General features: G+C 50.4%; 1 protein-coding gene across 1 annotated transcript in view; it reads right to left on the bottom strand.

Annotated features, from left to right (window-relative positions):
• Window positions 1-11,611, bottom strand: part of UBTD2 (ubiquitin domain containing 2) — a 43,197-nt gene extending 31,586 nt beyond the window's left edge. The window contains exon 1 of the mRNA XM_038150328.1: window positions 11,460-11,611. Within this exon, the coding sequence (XP_038006256.1) occupies window positions 11,460-11,529 (70 nt within the window). The 5' untranslated portion in view covers window positions 11,530-11,611. The remainder of the gene's footprint in view (window positions 1-11,459) is intronic.
• Window positions 11,612-21,549: the final 9,938 nt, after the last annotated feature.

Genomic DNA, 21,549 nt, shown 5'->3' on the forward strand with positions numbered 1-21,549 from the left:
ACAGAAACCAGCAGAAGTTGGAAAGTTTCAAAACACAAGAAAAGAAATGGTGCAGGTCCCCAAAGCTGAACTGCATGGCAAGAGTCCCCTGAGCTGGAAAAAATGCCCTGATTAATTCATAATAACGAAAGGAGACGTGTGAAAGAAGGAAGGGTGGATGCAGGGAGCAGAGAGAAATGCATTTATCAATGGCAGATGAATTCAGCCTGGAAATTTGGCAGGCAGAGCAATCAGATAGCGACAGAATCCTTGAGCAGGCAAACCTGGAAAGAGTTTCAAGACAAGATTAGATCAGTTGGTAGAATTTCTAAGGCAGAATATTCTGTTTGACACAGCACTGAAGCACAGATACAGAAGCCTTTGCCATCTCAGACTTTGCAGAACTCTGTTTTAAGCTGAACTGTCGCTATTTAATACTTAATAAAATGGATTTTTTTTTACTTAATAGAATGGATTTTGAACAGGCTCAATTATCAGACCAGCAGCTCAGCATCCCTCTGGCCAGAGCTGCCAAGAGATGTTAAAGCAGGACACTGGCAGCAACCAAAACACTTCCTCCCCCACCCCAAAATATCTACAATATTTTCCTAACTAATGTGAGCTCAATGCAAATGATTAACTCTTGGTAATAAGTTTCCCAGCGCAATGAGATAAAATGCTAATGTGGCTCCTTCCCCAGTCCTGCAGCACACCAACCATCAGGAAAAACACGAGCAGAGTCATGAAGAATTGCAGTTGCATTCCTAAGACAAATTTAGGAATGGATAAATTTATCCAGCCCTTTATTTGGGATGGATAAAGCAGGAAAAAATAATTTTATAAAGGAACCTGTTGATCTCCCAAAGCAATACTGTGAAGAAGTTGTGGTGAGCATCAATTTAAATAAGTTTAAGTTAAAAATTCTTGAGGAAATTTGCTCCCTGAGAACTGATTGTGACTGATCCTGGGATGGAGGAAGGCTGGGACTGGGGAGTGTTTGGAGCCCTCCCACTCCTGGCATGTTCAAGATAAAAAAGAGAAATTTGGGTTCCTGTTTAAGAGGGTGATTGTGTTTTCCCCACTGCTGAGCACACCAACACTCCAAAACCCAGCAGATTATTTCAATTTTCAAGCTAGAATTTCAATTTTCAAGCTGCCAGGGTGATAATTTCATCAAAAGCCACGACTTCTCCTCCTCAACTTAAACCTAATGCCTACGACCCCAATATTTATGAGAACTGGAAAGGGCACAAAACTTCCCAGGGAGGCAGAGCACACACAGCCCTTGAGATTCACCTCCAACAGCTGAGAAGAACCTGTTCTGTTTTCTAAAGGTTTCTGTTATTCAGGAGAATAAAAACCCCAAACACAGCCCGAGTGTTTTTGGAGATTTACACAAAATAATCTCGGTCCACACTCGATTAGAAAGTCTCCATTCCGAGGCAGAGCTCAAGAGCTAAAAGCTTATTTACAACAGAAGGATTTTGATTCTGGTACTGCCTTGTAACACCAAACCACAACAACCTGACAACGCTGCTGCTCCTTTTTCATTCCCAGCTGCCAGGCTCAAATCTTGTACTCCCTGCTCTGTTTTGCAGGAGTTTCAGATAAAGCCAAACCCGTGCCTGGAGTGTTTTTGGAGGTGTTTTAGTGCTGGATTAAAAGGAGAGCCCTGGATACACACAAGGAATGGGATTTGTTGGGATGCACGAAGGCAGCAAAAAATGGGATTTTGCTGTAAGATCCACGTGGGGCCATCCAATCTGTGAGTGACTGGAAGGGTGTGACTTCAGACAAGCAAAAAATCATGTGGTTTTCTGTTGAAATTCGAGCTTTTTTGGCACCAGAACTACTTTTAGATCTGGATAAACACACAATGGAGCTCTGAGGATGTGAAAAACACACAAAAGAGTGAGAACTCCTCTCAAATGAGCATTTCAACCTGTCTCAGGATAATATCCAATATTGATCAGCGCTTCACAGAAGGTATTTTTGTTCTAAAAGCATTCATATTTATAGCAACCCATGTGCTTTTAACGAACTTATGTGGGCACAGAGCAAAAAAAAAAAATAAATCACAGAAAAAAAATAAAATCAGTCTGCTACGTGTTTCACTGAGCCAAGTCATCAACATGCAACTCACGAGTGAAATCTAACTCTTGAAAAAAATAAAGTTTAAATAGCTCTGTGACAGCTTTCCTCTTCTTCAGCCCTCCCAGGGCTCCCCCTCAGCTGGGAGCTGTGATTTCCCAGTTTCCAGAGCAAGTTTGGTCATTTCAGGCACTGGGAGGATGGAAATGCCCAGGGAAAGGGAGATTTGGGCTCAGCCTCAGCCATGGGGGCACTGGCAAATCTGGGAATGCTGCTCCTCGGAAGTGGGAAGCACTGGAGTGCTCAGCTGAACAAGTTTGACTGAAAAACAGAAAAGCTAAAACCTCAGGCATCAGCAGCAGACTCTGTGCTGCTTCAGTGTGTGGGGCTGGCTTCACATCAGGGGATGCTGAGCTCTCTGCACAGAGCAGGGACACAAAACAATTCCTGCTCCAGCTGGGCACCAAGGACAAATGATCCAAAGCTCAGCCCAGGAGCACAAACAGCGTGGGCTGCAGAGAGAAAAACAAGCAGGGGGGGAGTGTCTGGGCTAAAGCTGGAACGGGACAATGAACTGCAAGGTGCAAATGGAGCAGAGCTGAGCCAAGGGAGAGACCCCGGGAGCACTCGTGCATTTTGGGACCATTTGGGTTCATTTTGGGACCTTTTTGGTTCACCTTGGGTGCAGCCCTTGCTGGGCTCTTGTGCTGCCCAAGGTGGATCCACTGAGGAGATGCTTTGAATAAATCCCTGCTTTATTCCTTAGCTCTGTCTGGTCTCTCTTCTAGCTCAGCCTTCACAAGGAATCACTGCCACCAAATTTATCCCACCTGGGAATTCATCCAGCCAGGGAAACTGCACCCAGCCTCTGGGTGACCATGGTGCTTTCCAAACCGTGCTTCCCAAAAACATTTCCCAACTGCTCCTTCCCCTGTCCGCTCCCCCTGGGGAGGGCTAACAAGCTGGGAGCAGCCACAGCCATGCTAGGTAGGAATGGGATTTGTACCTGCACTAAAAAACCATCTAAACTACATCTACAAATTCAAAGATTTGGGTGTCCCCTTCCCACTCGGGGCATGTCCCCACTGAGGGACAGGGATGCAGTGCAATGGCTCGGGGGCATTTGAAACTCAATATTCTGCATTAAAGACACTCTATTGATACACCCAGCTTCTGCATGCACCTGAGAGGGAGAAAAACACACCCAAAGCCACTCTGGAGACACGAATCCAGCACGTGTGACACAGGGCTCGGTGACAGCTTCTCCAGGAAATGCAGCCAGTGCAGGGGAATTAACAATTTTCCCCTAAATTCTCCAGCCAGCCATTATCCTGTGCTTGCTGATGCTCTGCTGTAGGCTCAGGTGCTCCCAAAAAAAAAAAAAAAAACACAATTGGCAGAGAGGAGAAAATGGCATTTGGCAGCTGCAGGAAGCCTCTGCTGTTCTGTGGGTGCTCTTTTACAGAGCCTGTATTTACCCACACAGCAGAGGAGAGCTCTGTGGCAGGGAAATAAAGCAACAAAGTAAATGCCACGGAGAGATTCTCCTGCTGAATGCACAGTGCCCTTCATCACAGCACGGCAGCAGAGCCGGAGCTTCATGACTGGATTTTAAAAATAGAAAGGTAACAAGCTTCCAATCCCAAAGTGCTGTGCTCTGCTTCCGATGCCATTTCAGGCCCTGGGAGTGCTCTCAAAGAGCTCACAGCTCCTCTGGGAAAAGGTGAAAAATGCCTCCCTCCAGAATCTGTTGTCTGAACTAAGGGAATTATTTATAGTTGCTACATTTATTATACATTATTGTAAACTGGAAGCTGTTACGAGCTATAAAATGTTTATCATTTCAGGGGATGAAAAGTAATTTATTTCTAGAAAAGTGGTGGTAATGCTAGGCTGGATATATATGTTTTAAGAGTAAACTTTCCCTGTTAAACATGTGCAGAGCTACCTTGCTCCGTGTGACACATTTTCCCATTTTAGCCTCTAATCTTTTCCCCCTGGGCACTACCTGTTCTTGCTGCAAACTGCTGAAGCATTTTTCACTACCATTTGTGAAGCGCTCCTGCTTTCATGGCTGAGAACGTGGGGGAAAAGCACATGACAGATCATGCAGAAAACTCCCCAAATCCCCTCCCTTCCACCTCAGCAGCAGCACAAGGATGTCTTTATACACACACGGATAGACAGGCACATAGAAAATCCTCCAGCACATCTGAGATTCTCCAGAAGCAAAGAAAAAAAAAAAGAAAGAAAAAAAATCAGAGCTGTGCCCATCTCCTCCCACAAATGGCATTCAAGCAGGGCTTTGAATTTTCCTTTTTAAATCCTCTTCACTGAGGAGAGGGGGAGATGGGCAGGGAAAGGGACACTGAGAAAAGGCTGAAGGGAGGAGCTGCTGAAACTGCTCTAATCCACAAGCCCAGCAGCGTTTCTGCTTTGGGAAGGACAATTTCCAAATGTTTCCCATCAGGCCCGAGAGGTCAAGTGGATGTGGAGCAGCTCCTGCAAATTGATAGCGTGCAGTAATTGCTGCTGCATTTATTACCTGCAGAACCTGCAGTGCCCTTGCATTTCCCAGCGCTGGGAAGCCTCAGGATGAGACTGATGGCATTTTAAATGTTTAAGGCAGCCCAAGAAACTTCAGCCTCGTTCAGCATTTGAGACAGTTTTTAATTTAATCCTAGAAAAGGGACCAGAACAAAACCACCTGCTGCAGTTGCTGTGCCCCATCTTTTGTCCAGCCCTCACCTGCATTAAATCTGAGTGTGCCAGGGCCAGCACAAGGCAGCAAATGCAAAATCCAGGTTCCAGCTGAGCCCTGAATAAACCACAAGAGAAATTCCCCTGCACACAGGTCAGACGGTGCAGTATCAGCTGACATCCTGTGCTGGAGGAGTTTTCCACACCCAGTGCCACCAGCATTCCTGCTGCTCTGGGATGCAGGAGCCTTGGGATCCATCACCTCAGCCTAAAACACTGAATTACACTGCAAACACAACCCCCACGGCTGGGGAAACCTTCTTGTTTCCTTAACAAACAAGAAAACAAACCAAATTTTAAAAAAAATCCCTAACAAAACCGACAGCTCGTTTACTCCCTAAGTGGTGGAAGATTTCTGTTTTGTCAACTCTAAATTGCCAGACAACACAGAAGCAGCAGATGAAACTGCAACTAAAAACCTCAGAGTGCAAGCAAAGTGTTTTATTCTACATAGCCAGGAGATGCCCCATGGACCCCTCCCTGCTCCATCCTGGCTGCTGGGGGGGCAGAACATCCCCCCAAAAAACCCTACACTTTTCTGTAGGAGCCATAAGTGATTTGGGGAAAAAAAAACCCCCAAATTTAAAAAATTAAAAAAAAAATAAGGATGAAGAGATAAAATCCAACTGAAATACTCGCAGCAAAGGAGGCTGAACTTTAAGGCAGCGAAAGCCAAGGTGGCAAACTGAAAATAATTTGTTTTAAAATGTATCAGACATTTATACACAGTGTCTGTCTGGGAAAGAGGATGAAGATTGTAACATCACACTCTAAATTACAAGGAGGAGTTAGATTCCCTTCTCAATCACTGTCATTCGCTCATGAACTTTCCAGATCTTTATACTCTTTCTTTTTGAAAGGCAACCAAAGCAATTAAGGCCAACTTGACCCTTCCTTGTACCTGCAAGAAGACTCCCAGGAATCTGCAACTTAACCACGAGGTAAATCTGTATTTCAGGCTTCAGCTGTATTATAATTTGTGACTCATAAATTGTATTATTCAACATTCACATGAAAAATAATAGCTATCATATTACTTGCTGCAAAGAGAGTGGATGGCTGCTTTGTAGGGTTTATTCAAACTGGCAACTAATAATATTTTCCATTTATCAAAAGTCTCCAAAGCACAACGACTGTTCAATTTATTGTATTTAACATTCAGTGAAGGAGGATGTTGTCGTTTTCAACACTGCAATCCCAAACAGAGAAATTAAAATAAATCACTTCATCTAGAAGCCAAACAAACAATTACATGGAGGAACCAGCCAAAAAGGAAAGCAAACAGCTTTGTTTGCCAGCCCTTATTAACAGCAAAAATAACACTTTATTTGGGTTTCTGAGAGCTCCTTGTTATCACCTGGAAAACAAAAACGAGTCTTGTAGCTCACAAATGGAAAGTGTCACGGCAGCAGAGTGACAGCCAGGAGATGAACACCGGGGACTGAATTATCAGCACCCACTCCCAGATCCCAGCCATTCCAGGAGGCTGCGGGTGCCCAGCCCGCAGGAAAGAAGAGTTATTAAAGGCTGCTTTGACTCCAAAGCCCTGCTAAAACCCACACAGAACTCTCCTGGAAATCACAGACTCGTTTGGGATGGAACAGACCTTTGGGGTCATCACTAACCCATCACTGCCCTTCTAAACCATGTCCCCAAGTGCTCCATCTGCACATCCTTTAGATACACCCAGGCACGGAGCAGGAAGGGTCTGGAGCAAATTTCAGAGTCAGCTTTTTTGGTTATTCCATTAAAAAAAAAACCCAAAACCAAAACAAACCATACGAAACACCCCCCAGTAGGAACTAACAGCAAAAGCCAGCTCTGATTTCTGAATGTTTTTGCCAGCCCTGTATTCCAGACCAGCAGGAGCTACCTGAAATCCAGAGGTGCCTCTTGCAGATGGCAGTGAAAAACCATCCCAGCCTGCACCCAACAGCTCCAACCCACTGAAAAAATCCCTCTGGGAGCCTCTTTGTGCGCCCCGGCACAAAAGGGAGGCACCAAATGCTCTCAAGTGCTCAGTCATGAGCTGCTTGTTTAACCCCCCCGTGCCAGCCAAGCAGAGCCCGGCCGGATCAGCGCAATTGTGAGCAACAAATCTCACTGCTTAATATGCAAATTCCCCTGGTCAGTCTTGCAGAGAAGCGCCATGAAAGCGGTTATTGTGACTTCCAATTAGCCGTGTGACACGCAGCCCTGCACAGCACTCAAGGAAAATATTTCAGAAGCTGTTGTCCAGTTGCTGAGAGCAGAGGTGCAGCACAATATTTGCCTTTCTCGGAGTTAACGGAGCTCCAGCACTGCATCAAACTCCACGGGAGGAACTGATAGCTTGAATAACCTCCCACTCCGGCAGCCTTATTTCCACTTGGCCCCGTTCTCACTGTTGGGTGATGGGGGGCAGCAGGAAAGAAGACAAGTTTCAAACAGAATCAGCATCTTTGCTCCCAAGGAAGGGCGGCAAGAACCGCAGCAGGCAGGCGAGCAGCGTGTCAAGGAGAGCCCAGCAGCAATCAGACAGCTGCAGCCAAAACCCTTAATCTGGAATGACTCCTGCTCCCAGCCACTGGATTCCCTGCTTCTCCCTCACCCCACACAAGGAACTGTCTCACTGAACTTCACCACGTCAGACAAAGCAATATGCAGCTTCTGAGAGGGGGGAGAGTTTGCAACAAGAGAATGAATATTGTATTTGTGCTGCCCCCAGATGAAGGGAGGAATGATGAATCTGACTCCGTGTTCTTAGGAGGTTAATTTATTATTTTGTGATACTATATTAAAGAATACTAAAGAATACAGAAAGGATACTTGCACAATGCTAAAAAGATAATAGTGAAAACTCGTGACCCCCGACACAGCTTGGCCCTGACTGGCCAAAGGGTGAAAAGAACTCACACCAGAATCAATGAAACAATCACCTGTGGGTAAACAAGCTCCAAACACATTCCCAACTAGCACAACAGAGGAGAATCAAATGAAATAATAATTGTTTCCCTTTTCTCTGAGGCTTCTCAGCTTCCCAGGAGAAAAATCCTGGGCGAAGGGATTTTTCAGAGAACATAAATGCCACAAATGAACAGGTTCCTCCTTTTCCTTCTCAAAAAGAAATTGAGGAGCCCTCCAGGAAGGACTTGCCCGTGGGGATGGAGCTGGCACAGCTCTGCTGGTTTTGCTCAACTGAACAGACCTGATGTACAGGCACAAGGGCAGAGCTTTCCAGAGTTCATTCCAAGCCCAAAGCAATGCCAGAAGCACACGTGGAGAGGTCACACAGCCTGGGAAGCGGCTGCAGAACAGTTATTCCTCCCCTGCTCCCACCATCCTGCAGGAGCTCGGGCACCTTTGGCAGGGCACAGCTGGAACAGAGGCAGCGCTCAGCTCCTGAAACCTTGGGCTGTTAGCTGGGAGGCAGCTGAGCTAAAGGGATGAACTGGGGAAAACCTGCGTCTATAACGGAGTTAACAATGTCCTTTAATGACTCCCCAGTAAATCCACCCAGGCCACCCACCACAGTTTGGTGCTGCTGGGCTACAACCCACCGAGCATCGAGGCAGGAACTTTTCCTGTCTATGCCAAACAATGTCCTGCTGAAATGAAAACCTGCTAAAAAAGAGCAGTGCTAATGAAACAGCTGGTACCAATCTGCAAAGCCCATTTCATTTCCAGCCCGACAGGCAGGGCAGCATCTGTTAAATTCTTGGTGAGGAACAGCCTCCTCCTGCTCCGGTCACTGCAAACAGAACTGTGCAATAAGCTGGGCTTTTGATTAGCTCCATCTCACACATGCAGGCACACCTGAGGATCCACACACAGGCATCCTGACCTTGAAAAATGCCCCCTGCAAGAGACAAAAGAAGCACACGTGGCCAGGACACGCCGGCAGCTCTGCCAAGCTGCACACGAGCAACGGGAAGTGCTGGCCACGGACAAAAACGCCGAGGAGAATACAGGGATGTGACAAATCCTCCTCTCAACTCCAATAACACAATTGAGCACGATTTTGCCACTCCCCACTGCCCTGGAATAAATTGAAACTGGGATGAATCAGCCTTGAGAGCTGGCTGTGCTTTCACCCAGCATCGCGCACGGCCGCTGCCGGCGAACCGAGCTCTGGGGCGCTCGCAATCCTCCAGGAAACTTTTCCATGCTGGGGAAAAGACAAAGCCTCTCCAAAACAAGTTAGAACCATCATGTTCCACAGCACCTTCCCAGGATTTCGAAACGTTCTGGCCCCGCTCACCCACAGCAATCTGAAAGCGAATGTAGCGGGTCAGGTCACAACCCCGGAGCTGGAGGAAATGAGCCTCACTTGGGGAACAGGAAAAAGCCATCTCTCCGCACAGGTCTAAACTCCAGCCCCTGTGCACTCGTGCTTCAGCTGGTTCACTGGCTGATGCCTCCAGACAGAAGCTCCCTGGAGAGAGCACGTCAGGTTTCAGGCTTGCTGAGGGCGCGCTGGCAGAATTCGTAAAGCTCGGAATCAGCGAGGCTGGACTTTGACACCTGGGGAGTCACGTTTAGGGGAGATACTCAGAGCTTCCTCCGGCTTAACCTGCCCCCCCTGATACTCAGAGCTTCCTCCGGCTTAACCTGCCCCCCCTGATACTCAGAGCTTCCTCCGGCTTAACCTGCCCCCCCTTTCCTCCTCGTGGAGAGGCAGGAACAGATCTGTAGCATTACAAAACAGGCTATTGCACACTGGAGCTGATTGTTTAAGACAGTCCTAAGAAGCTCATAATTCAAGTGAAATTTCAGCACTTCTCACTTGAGCGAGACAACCTTAAGGAACATTACCCTGAGAGCATGAATCAACACGAGCCAGCTGACACGAATTTCACATCTCTCACATCTTGAAAGCCCAGCTGCTGTTGTAATGCAGCAGGCACAATGGGTTATTTAACCCCAGAGCAGCAGAGTGCCATGCCCTGGGAGCACCAGGCAGGGACACAGCCTGGATGGAGCCTGCCCACCTCGCATGCTGCTCTGGGCTGTGGAATCTGTTTTACAATATCACCCAAAGCCTGATCATGTTCTTCTCCTATCTCATTCATTCGATATCACAGGTGAGATAAGAGCAAGGAAATTAAACCGAGCCTATTTCTGTGACATGATCTCACCTCGTAACACCAAAGCACATCTCAGGACAAGCGCCAGTGGAGCTTTTAATGCTATTTTTTGGTGAAGATTTTGGGGTATGTGATGATTCCTGCTGTTCTTTTCCTTTGACTGGTCCGTTCTGCTCAGCACTCCTGCAGGCTTTTACTGGTTGGCAAATGTGCTTAGTACAGATGCATTTTAGGTAACCCACTCCTTCCCTTTTTACTAATAGAGCAAGAAGACTCACGCTACTCAAAGCTATAAAATCCCTTTTAATGACACTGATGTGATTAAATGCACAGGAGGCTGTGGAGCCTCCCTCTCTGCAGACTTTCCAAACCCACCTGGATGTGTCCCTGTCTCACCTGCTCTGGATGACCCTGCCTCAGCAGGGGGGTGGTCTGGATGATCTCCAGAGGTCACTCCCCAACTATTGGGGTCCCCAGCCCCAACTGTTCTGGGATTCTGTGAAATCCCACACAGCTCTCAGCAGCTGGAATTCTGGTATTTCCATGAACTCTGTATCTGGCATTAACCAGCAGATGGTTGGTTCAGATACAACTCCAAGCGCTGCATATTTTCACATTATGGAATGACAGCAAAGCCACTGATGGAAAGAACACCCATCAGCTGGGACATCCGAAATGAGAACCAGACTGATAAATGACATTCTGTAAAACACAGGGAAAAGCACAGACCTAGCTCAGCAATTCTCCTCCTGAAATCCGTGGACCCTGCATGAGTGAGGACTACTTATAAGTCAAGTGTCCTGTCGGTAGGCTGACTTTAAATGACTATAAAACATACACAGCTCAGCTGGAGAACATCAGGGGTCCACAAACCTGAGAGCATGGAGAAAGCAATCATTCAGGCATTCAGCTGGAGACAAACACGCCGGTGAAAGGCTGCTGACACTGCAGCAGCGTTTGCACGCTGGCTGTGCTCCCCAGCCCGGGCTGCGCTCGCAGGGACCACGCTGCTCCATCCCTCCAGCATCTCCAGCCGCCGCGCACCGCTCCCTCTCACGGGCGGCTGAGGCTGGAGCCAGGCACCTCTCCCGGCTGGAAAATAAACCCCAGCCCCGCAGCTCCGCCAGGCTCCGAGCGAGCCCAGCAATCATTTTCCGCACGCCGCAAGCAGCGCAGCCCGAGGAAAACAAACTTCGGGAGCCCCGGGCAGGCCCTTTCCCCAGCCCGGCTTCATTTCAGCGGGGGCCGCGTCCCTCAGCCCCCCAGCACTGCCCAGCGAGACAGCCCCGAGCCCCGCTCCCCGCTCCCGCCCGGCGCCGGAGCCGCGGCGGAGCCCCCGGCACAGCCCCGGCTCAGCCCCGGCTCAGCCCCGGCCGCGGAGCGGGGGCAGCGCCCGCCGAGCGCCGCCGGCCCCGCCGAGCTCGGGGCAGGAGCCCGGGGACGGTGCGGGGGACGATCCGGGCCGACGGCCGGACGCGGCTCCCCCGCCCGCCGCAGGCCCCGGCCCGCAGCGCCCGCCCCGGGGTCCCCCCGCGGGCCCCCCGGCCCGGCGCCGGCGCTCACCTCCGGTGCCGTCCGAGTTCTCGTTGAGGCTGCCCGAGGAGTCGTGGTGGGAGCCCACACACCCGCCCATGGGGCCCGCAGACCCGCCGCCGAGCCGCCCCCCGCCCCCCTCCCCTGCACCGAGCTCCGCCGCCGGCCGGGCAGGCGCGATGGCTCCGGAGCCGCCTCCCCGCCCCGCAGCCCGCCCCGGGGCGCGGCCTGCCACGGCACCGCCCCGGGACTGGCACCGCCCCGGGACTGGCACCGGCACCGGGACTGGCACCGAGAGCAGCACCGGGACCGGCACCGGGACTGGCCCCGGGACTGGCACCGCCCCGGGACTGGCACCGGGACTGGCACCGGGACCGGGATGGCACCGGGACTTGGGACCGGGACTGGCACCGGGACCGGCACCGGCACCGGGATGGCACCGGGACTTGGGACCGGGACTGGCACCGGGACTTGGGACTGGGACCGGCACCGGCACCGGGACTGGCACCGGCACCGCCTCCGGCCCGCGGCGCCGCACCGGCACCGAGAGCGGCACCGGGACTGGGACCGGGACAGGGACTTGGGACCGGGAGCGGCACCGGGAGCGGCACCGGGACTGGCACCGGGACTGAGACTGGGACCGGCACCGGGACTGGAACCGGGACTGGCACCGGGACCAGCACCGGGACTGGGACTGGAACTGGCACCGGCACCGGCACCGCCTCTGGCCTGAGGGACCGCCCCGGCACCGGCACTGATACCGCCTTCGGCCCGCAGAAGCGCCCTGGCATCGCACCGCACCGGCACCGCATGGGCACCGCCACTGGGACCAGCCCAGCACCGGCACCGGGATGCGGGGCCAGCCCGGGCGGGTCCCGCGGCCGTGGGTGCCGGGCTGTGTTTATTCCCCCTCGCTGGGTTTATTCCCCCTCGCTGGGTTTATTCCCTCTCGCTGTGTTTATTCCCTCTCGCTGGGTTTATTCCCTCTCGCTGTGTTTATTCCCTCTCGCTGGGTTTATTCCCCCTCGCTGGGTTTATTCCCTCTTGCTGGGTTTATTCCCCTCACACTGTACAGCCTGCCCCGTGCCCTGCTGTGCTCTGCCCCGTCCCCGAGGTGTTCAAGGATGGAGCTCTGAGCATCCCGGTACTGAAAGGTGTCTCTGCCCAGGGAACAAGAGGATCCATAAGGCCACTCGACCCAAACAGCTCTGTGATTCCATGATTTTTCTCTGCACATGAAGAGAAAGGCCACACTCAGATAAATCCCTGCCCCACTACCCAGCCACCCAGCCCTGTGTAATCACACTGCCAGTTTGAAATAAAAACTAAGCAAACTCAGTGCCTTTTGGTCAATCTGACCAAGCAGGCTTCAGTTCTCTGAGAAGAAAAGTTCAACTCCTGTGCTCCCAACGCCCAGCTGGGTTATCTCGTTTCGGCAGCCCTCCCGGCCTGGGATTGAGGAGTTACAGTTCCTACACTATCAGATGCACTGGAGCGCCTTGGAATAATCAGCAATAAGTCAGAACACTGAAAAATGGGAGCAGACAGTGCAAAAAATAAAGCCTGGTAACAGACTGTGCTCTGGGGTCCCCACACGCGCTGCAAACACGGCAGCTCTGTGTTCTTGTACACACAGCAGCACAAAACAAAACTCAGGCTGAGCATATTTTTCCTCCATAGAGATGACATTGCAAATGTGTTTTTTGGAATTAAAATAGCATAGCTGTTTGTAGAGTTTCTAGTCGCCACTGTGAAAAGAACTGATGGACAAAGGCATTTTTCTGCCATTAATTTCCCTACATAATCTTCATACCCAAGGCCCAGCCAGCCTTTGGGAAGGCTCTTGTGTTGATAATTAAAATCCCAAACGGATGAGATAAGCTGAGTGCCAAATGCCGAGCACTTTGTCATCTGAGAACAAAAAGGCACCGAGCTCATCTGCTTTATTGGGTCCAAATGGGAAGGTCAGGCCTGGAAAGAAAGCCTAAAGAACAATGATTAGAGTCTGAGCACATGCCCACTAATTACAGCAAAAGCAAAAACTCCTTGTCTGTGCAGACATTTAAACCAGATCAAGGAGCTCCACAGACCCCCAGTTTTTTTCTTTTTAGATTTTATCTGAGGGCCATGAGGGAGTTTGCCCATATATACAGTGCATGATCAAAGATATTGCAGAATCACGAAATCAATTAGGTTGGAAAAGAGCTCCAAGACCACGGAGTGCAACCTGTGCCCGATGCCCACCTGGCCCCCACCTCCAGGTAACACCTCCAGGATGGGCACTCCAAACCTCCCTGAGCACCCCATTCCTGTGCCTGAGGTATGTCAGGCTGGGGAGGAGGGATTGAATATTATTTATTCAAAACTGTGAGAAATTTGGGAGTCAGTTGCAAATCTTCCTAGAAGTAGGTATTGCTGTATTTTATCATCAGAGCACATAACTCTGCAGAAATCATGGATTGTGGGATTTCAGGATATCTGCTGCCCAGTGAGATCCCAAAGCTGGTGGGAGGCCAGCGTGACTCTGTTCCATAACAGGGTGGCCGCAGGGCTGCGTGGGAAAGTCTGTCCCCACCAGCCAGCAGTCTGCTGGTGGAGCCTTGGAAAAACACACCAGAGCTTGTTATTCTGCCTGTTTGGGACTGAACTCTTCCCCTGGACACCTCATTGTTCCCTCCCCCAGGGTATGGAGCACATAAATACATGTTTGTGTGCATGCAAACCCTCAGGACGGGCCAAAGTGAATATTTACAGCCTGACCCCACAGATCAGGATGTACTTGCATTGCACTAATAAAGTGCTGAATTAAAACCACACATTTTTCCAAATGGATTGTTTATTTTGAAGGGTATTTCTCCTCAAGATAAGTTGCCCTGAGCTTTGCAATCAGTTTCTGCACCTCAGTTCAGCTCTGCTCCAACACCCATGTGGCCTGGAGAAGTCAGTAACCTTGGCTGCTGTGTTTGTGTCAGTAGCTCAGTGTTTGCCTGCACATCTCTTGGGGGTACGGCCAGGATTAATTAATTCTTGCTCTTCATGACTTGCTAGCTGCCTGCAATGCACGGGATGTAAAACTTCGAACACCAAGAGTGACTTTGCACAATTTAAGGGTGTCACGGATGGACTGTTCCGTGGGGGTACCACTGCCCTGTGAGGTTGGGATTATTTGGGGCCACAAACTCTACAGTGCCAACAGCTGGAGGATTTTCTCGTGGCACAAATCCTGCTGTCCTAGGAGCCCCAGAGGGAGGGGGTTTGAGTAAAAGCCCCTGAGGAGATCTCCACATGCTCTGTGTTGGAGGAGGAGGCACCAGGATGAGCAGAGGGATGGGACAGCTCTGCTGGCAGAGCTGGAATGGTTCACCTGCAGAGGAGAAGCTTTGGGGTGACACAACTGGGGCCTCCCAGGGCCTGAAGGAGCTGCAGGAAAGATGGAGAGAGACAATTTCCAAGGGATGGAGTGCCAGGACAAGGGGAATGGCTTCAAACTGACAGAGGGCAGGGATGGATGGGGTATTGGCAAGAAAATGTGAGGGTGTCGGGCCCTGGCACAGGATGCCCAGAAAAGCTGTGGCTGCCCCTGCGTCCCTGGAGGTGCCCAAGGCCAGACTGGACACTGGGGCTCGGAGCCACCTGGGATAGTGGAAGGTGTCCCTGCCATGGCAAAGGAATTGGAACTGGATGAGCTTTAAAGTCCCTTCCAACCCAGGCAGTTCCATGGCTCTGTGATTGTCAGGTTATTCCCTATATAACTCTATACAACCCTATACAAACCTACATAAAACCCTCTATAATACAATGTAATCCTATCTAATGAAGTGTTTTCTGCACTTGGCCAGTTTTTCTCCCAGCTGGGCTCTCGCTGTTGCTCTCAGTGCTGGTGGTGGGCTTCGCCATCACATGATGATCCAGAGTGACAAATCCCTGCTCTCTGATGATTCAGCTCTGTGTGGGAACAAGGATGAGATGCTGACAAATTGCATCAGCACTGAAACTTCTCTCTCAGGCATCCACATTTTGATTTTTAGCAGTGTTCCTCAGGACAGCACTATCAAAGTCTTCACATTGTAAGTGAAAGTCTTCCCAGATTTCTGCCAGAAATTTCTTCCCAGATTTCCCCTGCTTTTGGCAGATGGGAAAGGGAGGCACGGCTGATGAGGTTATCAACCAAAGGTCCCACAGGAAGCAGGAGCAGGAAAGAACCCTGCACTCCAACTGCTCATTTTGCTCCTCAGAGGGTCTGAAGAGATTCAGCAATTTGCTATCTGCAGATTTATTTCCCCACGGCTCTTCCTGGAAGCTGCTGAGGCTGTAGCCTCATTTTCACAGGCTGGAGGTTTCCCTGCACAGCATTTCTGTTCAGATGTGGTTTTTAGGAATGCTGGCTCCCATTCCAAGCTTTCCACCAGCAACTTTTACGCTGATTCCAATCCCATCTAATCCGTCCCTTCCTGAAGTGGCTGGTAGCAATCTCCACCAGGCAGAGGCAGCAAAGCCGTGTCAAAATCATGTGAAACCAGGCAGGGTTTGTTTCTCTGGGATGGCCAAGGAGAGAAAACTGCACTGAGGAATTCCTGTGGCTGAGGAGCCCCACCAGACACCAGAACACCCCAAACTGGCCAGGAATGAACAGAGTGAGGGCTGTGTGTGCCCTCCAGCAGCTCTCCAGGAGCACAACCCCACTCCGGGAGCCCTGGCATTCACCTCTGCTGCAGGAATGCCAGGGTGGGAAGCTGGAGCTGCTGAGGGAATTTCCACCCTCGGATTACTGCTGTGAAGAGCAATGGTGGGCTTCTCTCCTGATCTCTGCAAAGCCCCACACCCACTCCTGGGACTGCTTGGGGTTCTTTATCTCTCTCTGTCAAGAACAGAAGGAAAAGTCATGATTCCACTTGCTTTAAGTGTTTCTGCAAAGCTCTGAGGTTTTGATTTCAACTGCTGGAGAAAAGGGGTCACTGAAAAGGCTAAAAATCACTTTTGATGTGCAGCATCAGCAGTGGTGCTAGGAGTCTCTGGAAGGGGTGGATTCCACTGCAAGAACCAGGCTGGATGGGGCTTGGAGCCACCTGGGCCAGGGGAAGCTGTCCCTGTCCATGGCAGGGGTGGAATGAGGTGATCTTTAAGGTCCCTTCCAACCCAATCCATTCCATGATTCCATGATTTATTGCTTTGTCACATCAGGCAGGTTTTGCTAATCAAAATATACATTAAAAAAAAAAAAAAAAAAAAAAAAAAGAAAGAAAGAACCTTGGCTGCTAAAGCAACAAAAGTGAAACGCTGCTTCCCTCCTGTGGTGACCTCCCTGATTGCACAGCGAGACACTGCAAGAAACGACACTTTCAACGTGATTTAAAAAAAAATTATTATCATTATTCTGATGCTCTTGCAGCCAGGCAGTCGCTCACACCCCGCTGTCATTGTCACAGCCCTGGACTGCCGCTCCCAGAGCACAACGCCGAGCCCAGCTCAGCCCTGAGAGCCTCCTCCCCTCCTGAGCTCTCTTTGTGGCCAAGTTCTCCCCTTTCAGCTGCCTTTGAGTGGATTCTGGCCGGGCTGGCTGCAGGAGGGTTCTGTGTCACTAAATAATGCAGGGCTGGGTGGCACAAAGGGAGCACGCGAGCTCGGGGCTCCCCAGCCTTTGCACATTCCCAGCGCAGCAGGAGCTGCTTTAGAGCTGGGTCACTGGGGCACAGCCACACCTGGCCTGTGGTGGTGCCATTTCTGCCTTTCCTGCTGCTATGGTACCCATTTCGTGTCCTGTAAATCTTTTATTGATGTCTGGAGGCTGATTTGGGAGCTCACATCTCCACCTGGAGTGCCCGAGGCCAGGCTGGATGGAGCTCTGAGCAAGCTGGGGGGGCAGAAGATGTCCCTGCCCATGGCAGGGGGGTGGAGCTGGTGATCTTTAAGGTCCTTTCCAACCCAAACCATTCTCTGATTCCATGACACTGAAGTTTGTGTTTAGTTTATGGTTTGCTGTGGAGAAGGAACACAGCAGGGACATCATAAAAATATCTGTGGTCATGAATAAGTGAGAAGAAATAAGGCAAGAGATTCGGAATTCCTTTTTTTCCCTTATGAAGGGATGCACACTCAACGGTGACAGGCTAAGTCAGGGGTGATTAAAGTACAATATTTTTTATTCTCTGACACAACCAACAACAGGAGGAGAGGGAACGGCCTCAGGCTGGGCCAGGGCAGGCTCAGGGTGGGCACAGCAGGAATTTCCCCATGGAAAGGGGGCTCAGGCCCTGGAACTGCCCAGGGAGGTTTGGATCCCCATCCCTGGAGTGTCCCAGGAAGGGCTGGAGGTGGCACTCGGGGCTCTGGGCTGGGGACAGGGTGCAGATCAGGTTGGACTCCATGACCTGGGAGGGCTTTTCCAGCCTCAATAATTCTGGGATTCTGAGCAGAGAGTGGAAGAAATGTGCAAGACCCAAGGCACACTTCTATTTCAGCTTTGAGCTCATGAATACCAAAAATTTCCCTGGGAGAGAAGTTTGTGAGTTGCCTTGCTCCTGGATTTTTAGCTCAGCTTCCCAAAAGTGAAGTGTTTGAAATCAAAGAGCTATTCCTAGACAGATTATCCAGACAGCCTTCTCACTCAGGACTGGAAATTGGGTTCATCTGAGGAGAAATCAGCCAGGTTTTGGCGGGAGGAGAAAGAAGGGTGGAAAAAGAAACATTCTCCCTCCTGTCATAATGCTTTTGATAAAATTAAAGCTGCAGCAGATGGTGATGGTACAGGCTAATGTTCCCATATGGCAGGATCAATCAGGCAAGGAATATGCTGCTTTAAGAGACGTGTGAAACTGATAGATGTTAATATTCCAAATATTTTAGCTTTGGATCTTGAGCATTCTCCCTGGCTGGGGAGCTGGAAGAAGATTCCTGTGCTCAGGAAGGGTTTGCCTGGACTGCAGTTGGGCTTTGGTGGGATATTCATTCCTTCTCCCTGTCCTCAGCTGCCTGAGCTCCTGCTTTGCTCCCTGCTTGGTGCTGAGGGCAGGGAGAGGGGAAATGGAGATGGGAAAAGGAGCAGGAAGGGAAATGGAGACAGGGAAAGGAACAAGAACAGAAATGGAGATGGGAAAAGGAGCAGGAAGGGAAATGGAGACAGGGAAAGGAACAGGAATGGAAATGGAGACAAGGAAAGGAACAGGAATGGAAATGGAGATGGGAAAAAGAGCAGGAAGGGAAATGGAGATGGGAAAAAGAGCAGGAAGGGAAATGGAGACAGGGAAAGGAGCAAGGTCTGGCTGCACAGACAGGGCAGGGCCTCTGTCACTGCCTGGTGCTCCCTGCTCCATGGTTTTGTGGGACACACAAGCAGAGACACTGTCAGGGACCAGGACCTGCCTCACTGTCCCTGCAGCAGTTCCTTTCCCCCTAGAGAAAACCAGGAATTCTTCCCAGCTCTTAGCTCCTGATCCTGAAAGCCGTGTTCAGAGCTGAATTATTTTGTGAATGATTCGCTTTTATAGGGCTGAGCTTTGCATGGAAATGGGGAAAACACCCCCAAAATCCCAACCTGAACAACCCCCAGCATGGCAGGACACATTCACACCAGCTCTTGGATGATTTCACCTGGCTGGACATCACAATCTTATCTCTTCCCATCACTCTTGCCTCTGAGGAGCTCATTGCACGTGTGCTGTGCCTCTACTGAGTGGCGGAATTGCATCAGGGATGCTAAACTTGGATCAAAATCTGTCTGGAGCTTTGGATTGTGGCATTAAGCATCGAAAGCAATAATGCCAAGGAGAGATCCTGGCTGTGAGCACTGTTGTTCGTCCCTCGGGGTGTGGAATAGGATCCTATTGTTGTATTCCCAATAAACAAAGAGGCAGATTCTCCTCTCTAGATGGTCTTTGTGTGAGTGGAGGAAAATAAAGTCTGTGTGAGACAGAGCTTGGTGTGAGGGATCCTCCTGGGCCAGCCCTGCTGGGGACGTGACCTCCAGGGCGTGTGAGGGGGACTGAGCCAAGCTGGAGAATCCACGGACGCGCGGGGATAAACATCGCTTTAATTTCAATTTTAACACTCGGCAAAATACTCCCAGCAGTTTAAACTGGAGGGGGGCAGGGACTGGAGGGACTCTGCAGGGCTGGGAAGCTCAAAGGGAGATCAGAAGGGGTGCTAAGGAGGGATCTCCAGTGCTCCCACAGGAAAATTCCCCTCTGTGATTGACAGGGGGAATTTTTCCTGCAGGAAAATTCCCTCTTGCGTGGTGATTAACAAGGAAGCCTGGATTTGGGAAAGTTCCCATCCCACCTGCAAGGTGCTGATCAGAGAAACCCACGACAGGAAACACCTGAAGAGATGGGAAAATGCTTTAAATATTGGCATTTATAACATGAGGGCATCCTATTCCTGCCTGTGGAGAAATTAGAGACTTCTTAAATCAGTGCTTCAGGCCTTGCCACTGGCTCTAAAACACCCCAACTTTTGGGAATGGGAGCTGTGAGTGGCCATTTCTGAGGTGTCCTTTGTCATTTGGTGTCACCAGTGTTCCATGCCAGGTCCCAGGCCTGGCACAGGATCACAGGATCCCAGGATCACTGAGGCTGGAAAAGCTCTCCCAGGTCATGGAGTCCCAGCTGTGCCCATCCCCACCCTGTCCCCAGCCCAGAGCCCCGAGTGCCACCTCCAGCCCTTCCTGGGACACTCCAGGGATGGGGATCCAAACTTTCCTGGGCAGTTCCAGGGCCTGAGCCCCCTTTCCATGGGGAAATTCCTGCTGTGCCCACCCTGAGCCTGCCCTGGCCCAGCCTGAGGCCGTTCCCTCTCATCCTGGATGCCCCCCTGGCTGTCCCCTCCTGGCAGGAGCTGTGCAGAGCCACAAGGTCCCCCCCGAGCCTCCTTTTCTCCAGGCTGAGCCCCTTCCCAGCTCCCTCAGGGATTCTCCAGACCCTTCCCAGCTCCATTCCCTTCCCTGGGCACGCTCCAGCTCCTCCATGCCCATCTTGCCCTGGGGGCTGAGAACTGGACACAGCACTCAAGGTGTGACCTCACCACTCCATCTCTCCCCTAAAACATTACTTCTTAATGCATAAACCTTGGAACAACACGTGTTCTTTGTCAAAAATAATAATAATAATAAATAATCTCAGAATTTCCACCATCTGTCGATGTCAAAAGTATCTGCACACGTTGAAATCAGAAAAGAAACCCTCTGAGCTCAGGCAGAAGAGATGAAGTCATTTGTGTCCCCGTGCTCCCAGCGAGGCTTTGTTCCTTATCTCTCATTTTGCATCTGTACATTTGATTTTTCCTGCCTGAGCCTGGGATTCTGCGTTGTCCTCGGCGAGTTTCAGCCCCCGGATCTCATCCCATTATCCAGATCAATCTGAATTCAGGAGCTGCTCTCTGTGTTGTTCCATCACCTCCCAGCTCATAAAGCCGCGTTATCTCTGCTATCAGACAAGTCAGTTATTAATGGGCAGCAACAGAACAAGCAGCTCTGGCCCCACCTGAATTGGGGGCTGCATTTCCTCCTGCCGAGGCACTGAAATTACAGAGCCTTTTTCATGTTGCTATTTTGCTCCCGTGGCCCTGATTTGCTCGCGAGGCTGCCGTGCAATCCTGAGTGCGCAGATTTTTACATCCAGGATATCTCACACCTTCTCCTCCCCTGTCCACCAGGCTGTTTCTCCGCCAGGGGAGGAAATTAGATTGATTTGGTGTGATTCCTGACAAATCCATGCTGGTTATTTTATTTTTATTTTCCCTGTAATTTTATTATTGATAATAAATATTTATTTATTTATTTATTTATTTTCCCTGTAATTTTATTACATTGATTATTTCATCATTTGTCCCAGGATCTTTCCAAGAAATGGAGTTGGGCAGGTTGAAGGATCATTCCTGGGGCTTCTTTTCCTCCTTTTTCAATCCTCCTGCCACCACCTTCTCAGAGATCCTCACTAATGCCTCAGAAATTCCCTTGGGTGGTTCACAAATGCTCTGGGATGAATTCCATCAGCTCTGCTGATTTCAGGACACCCACACATTTCCATGGGTGTATTCCAGCCTGGCTTCAGCTCCTTTCTAGCACCAGGTGAGGGAAAACGATGGAACAAAGCAGATTTTCTCCAAAACAGAGCCCACACAAAGACAG

Source organism: Motacilla alba, chromosome 13, assembly GCF_015832195.1.
Source record: "Motacilla alba alba isolate MOTALB_02 chromosome 13, Motacilla_alba_V1.0_pri, whole genome shotgun sequence".
NCBI lineage: Eukaryota > Metazoa > Chordata > Aves > Passeriformes > Motacillidae > Motacilla > Motacilla alba.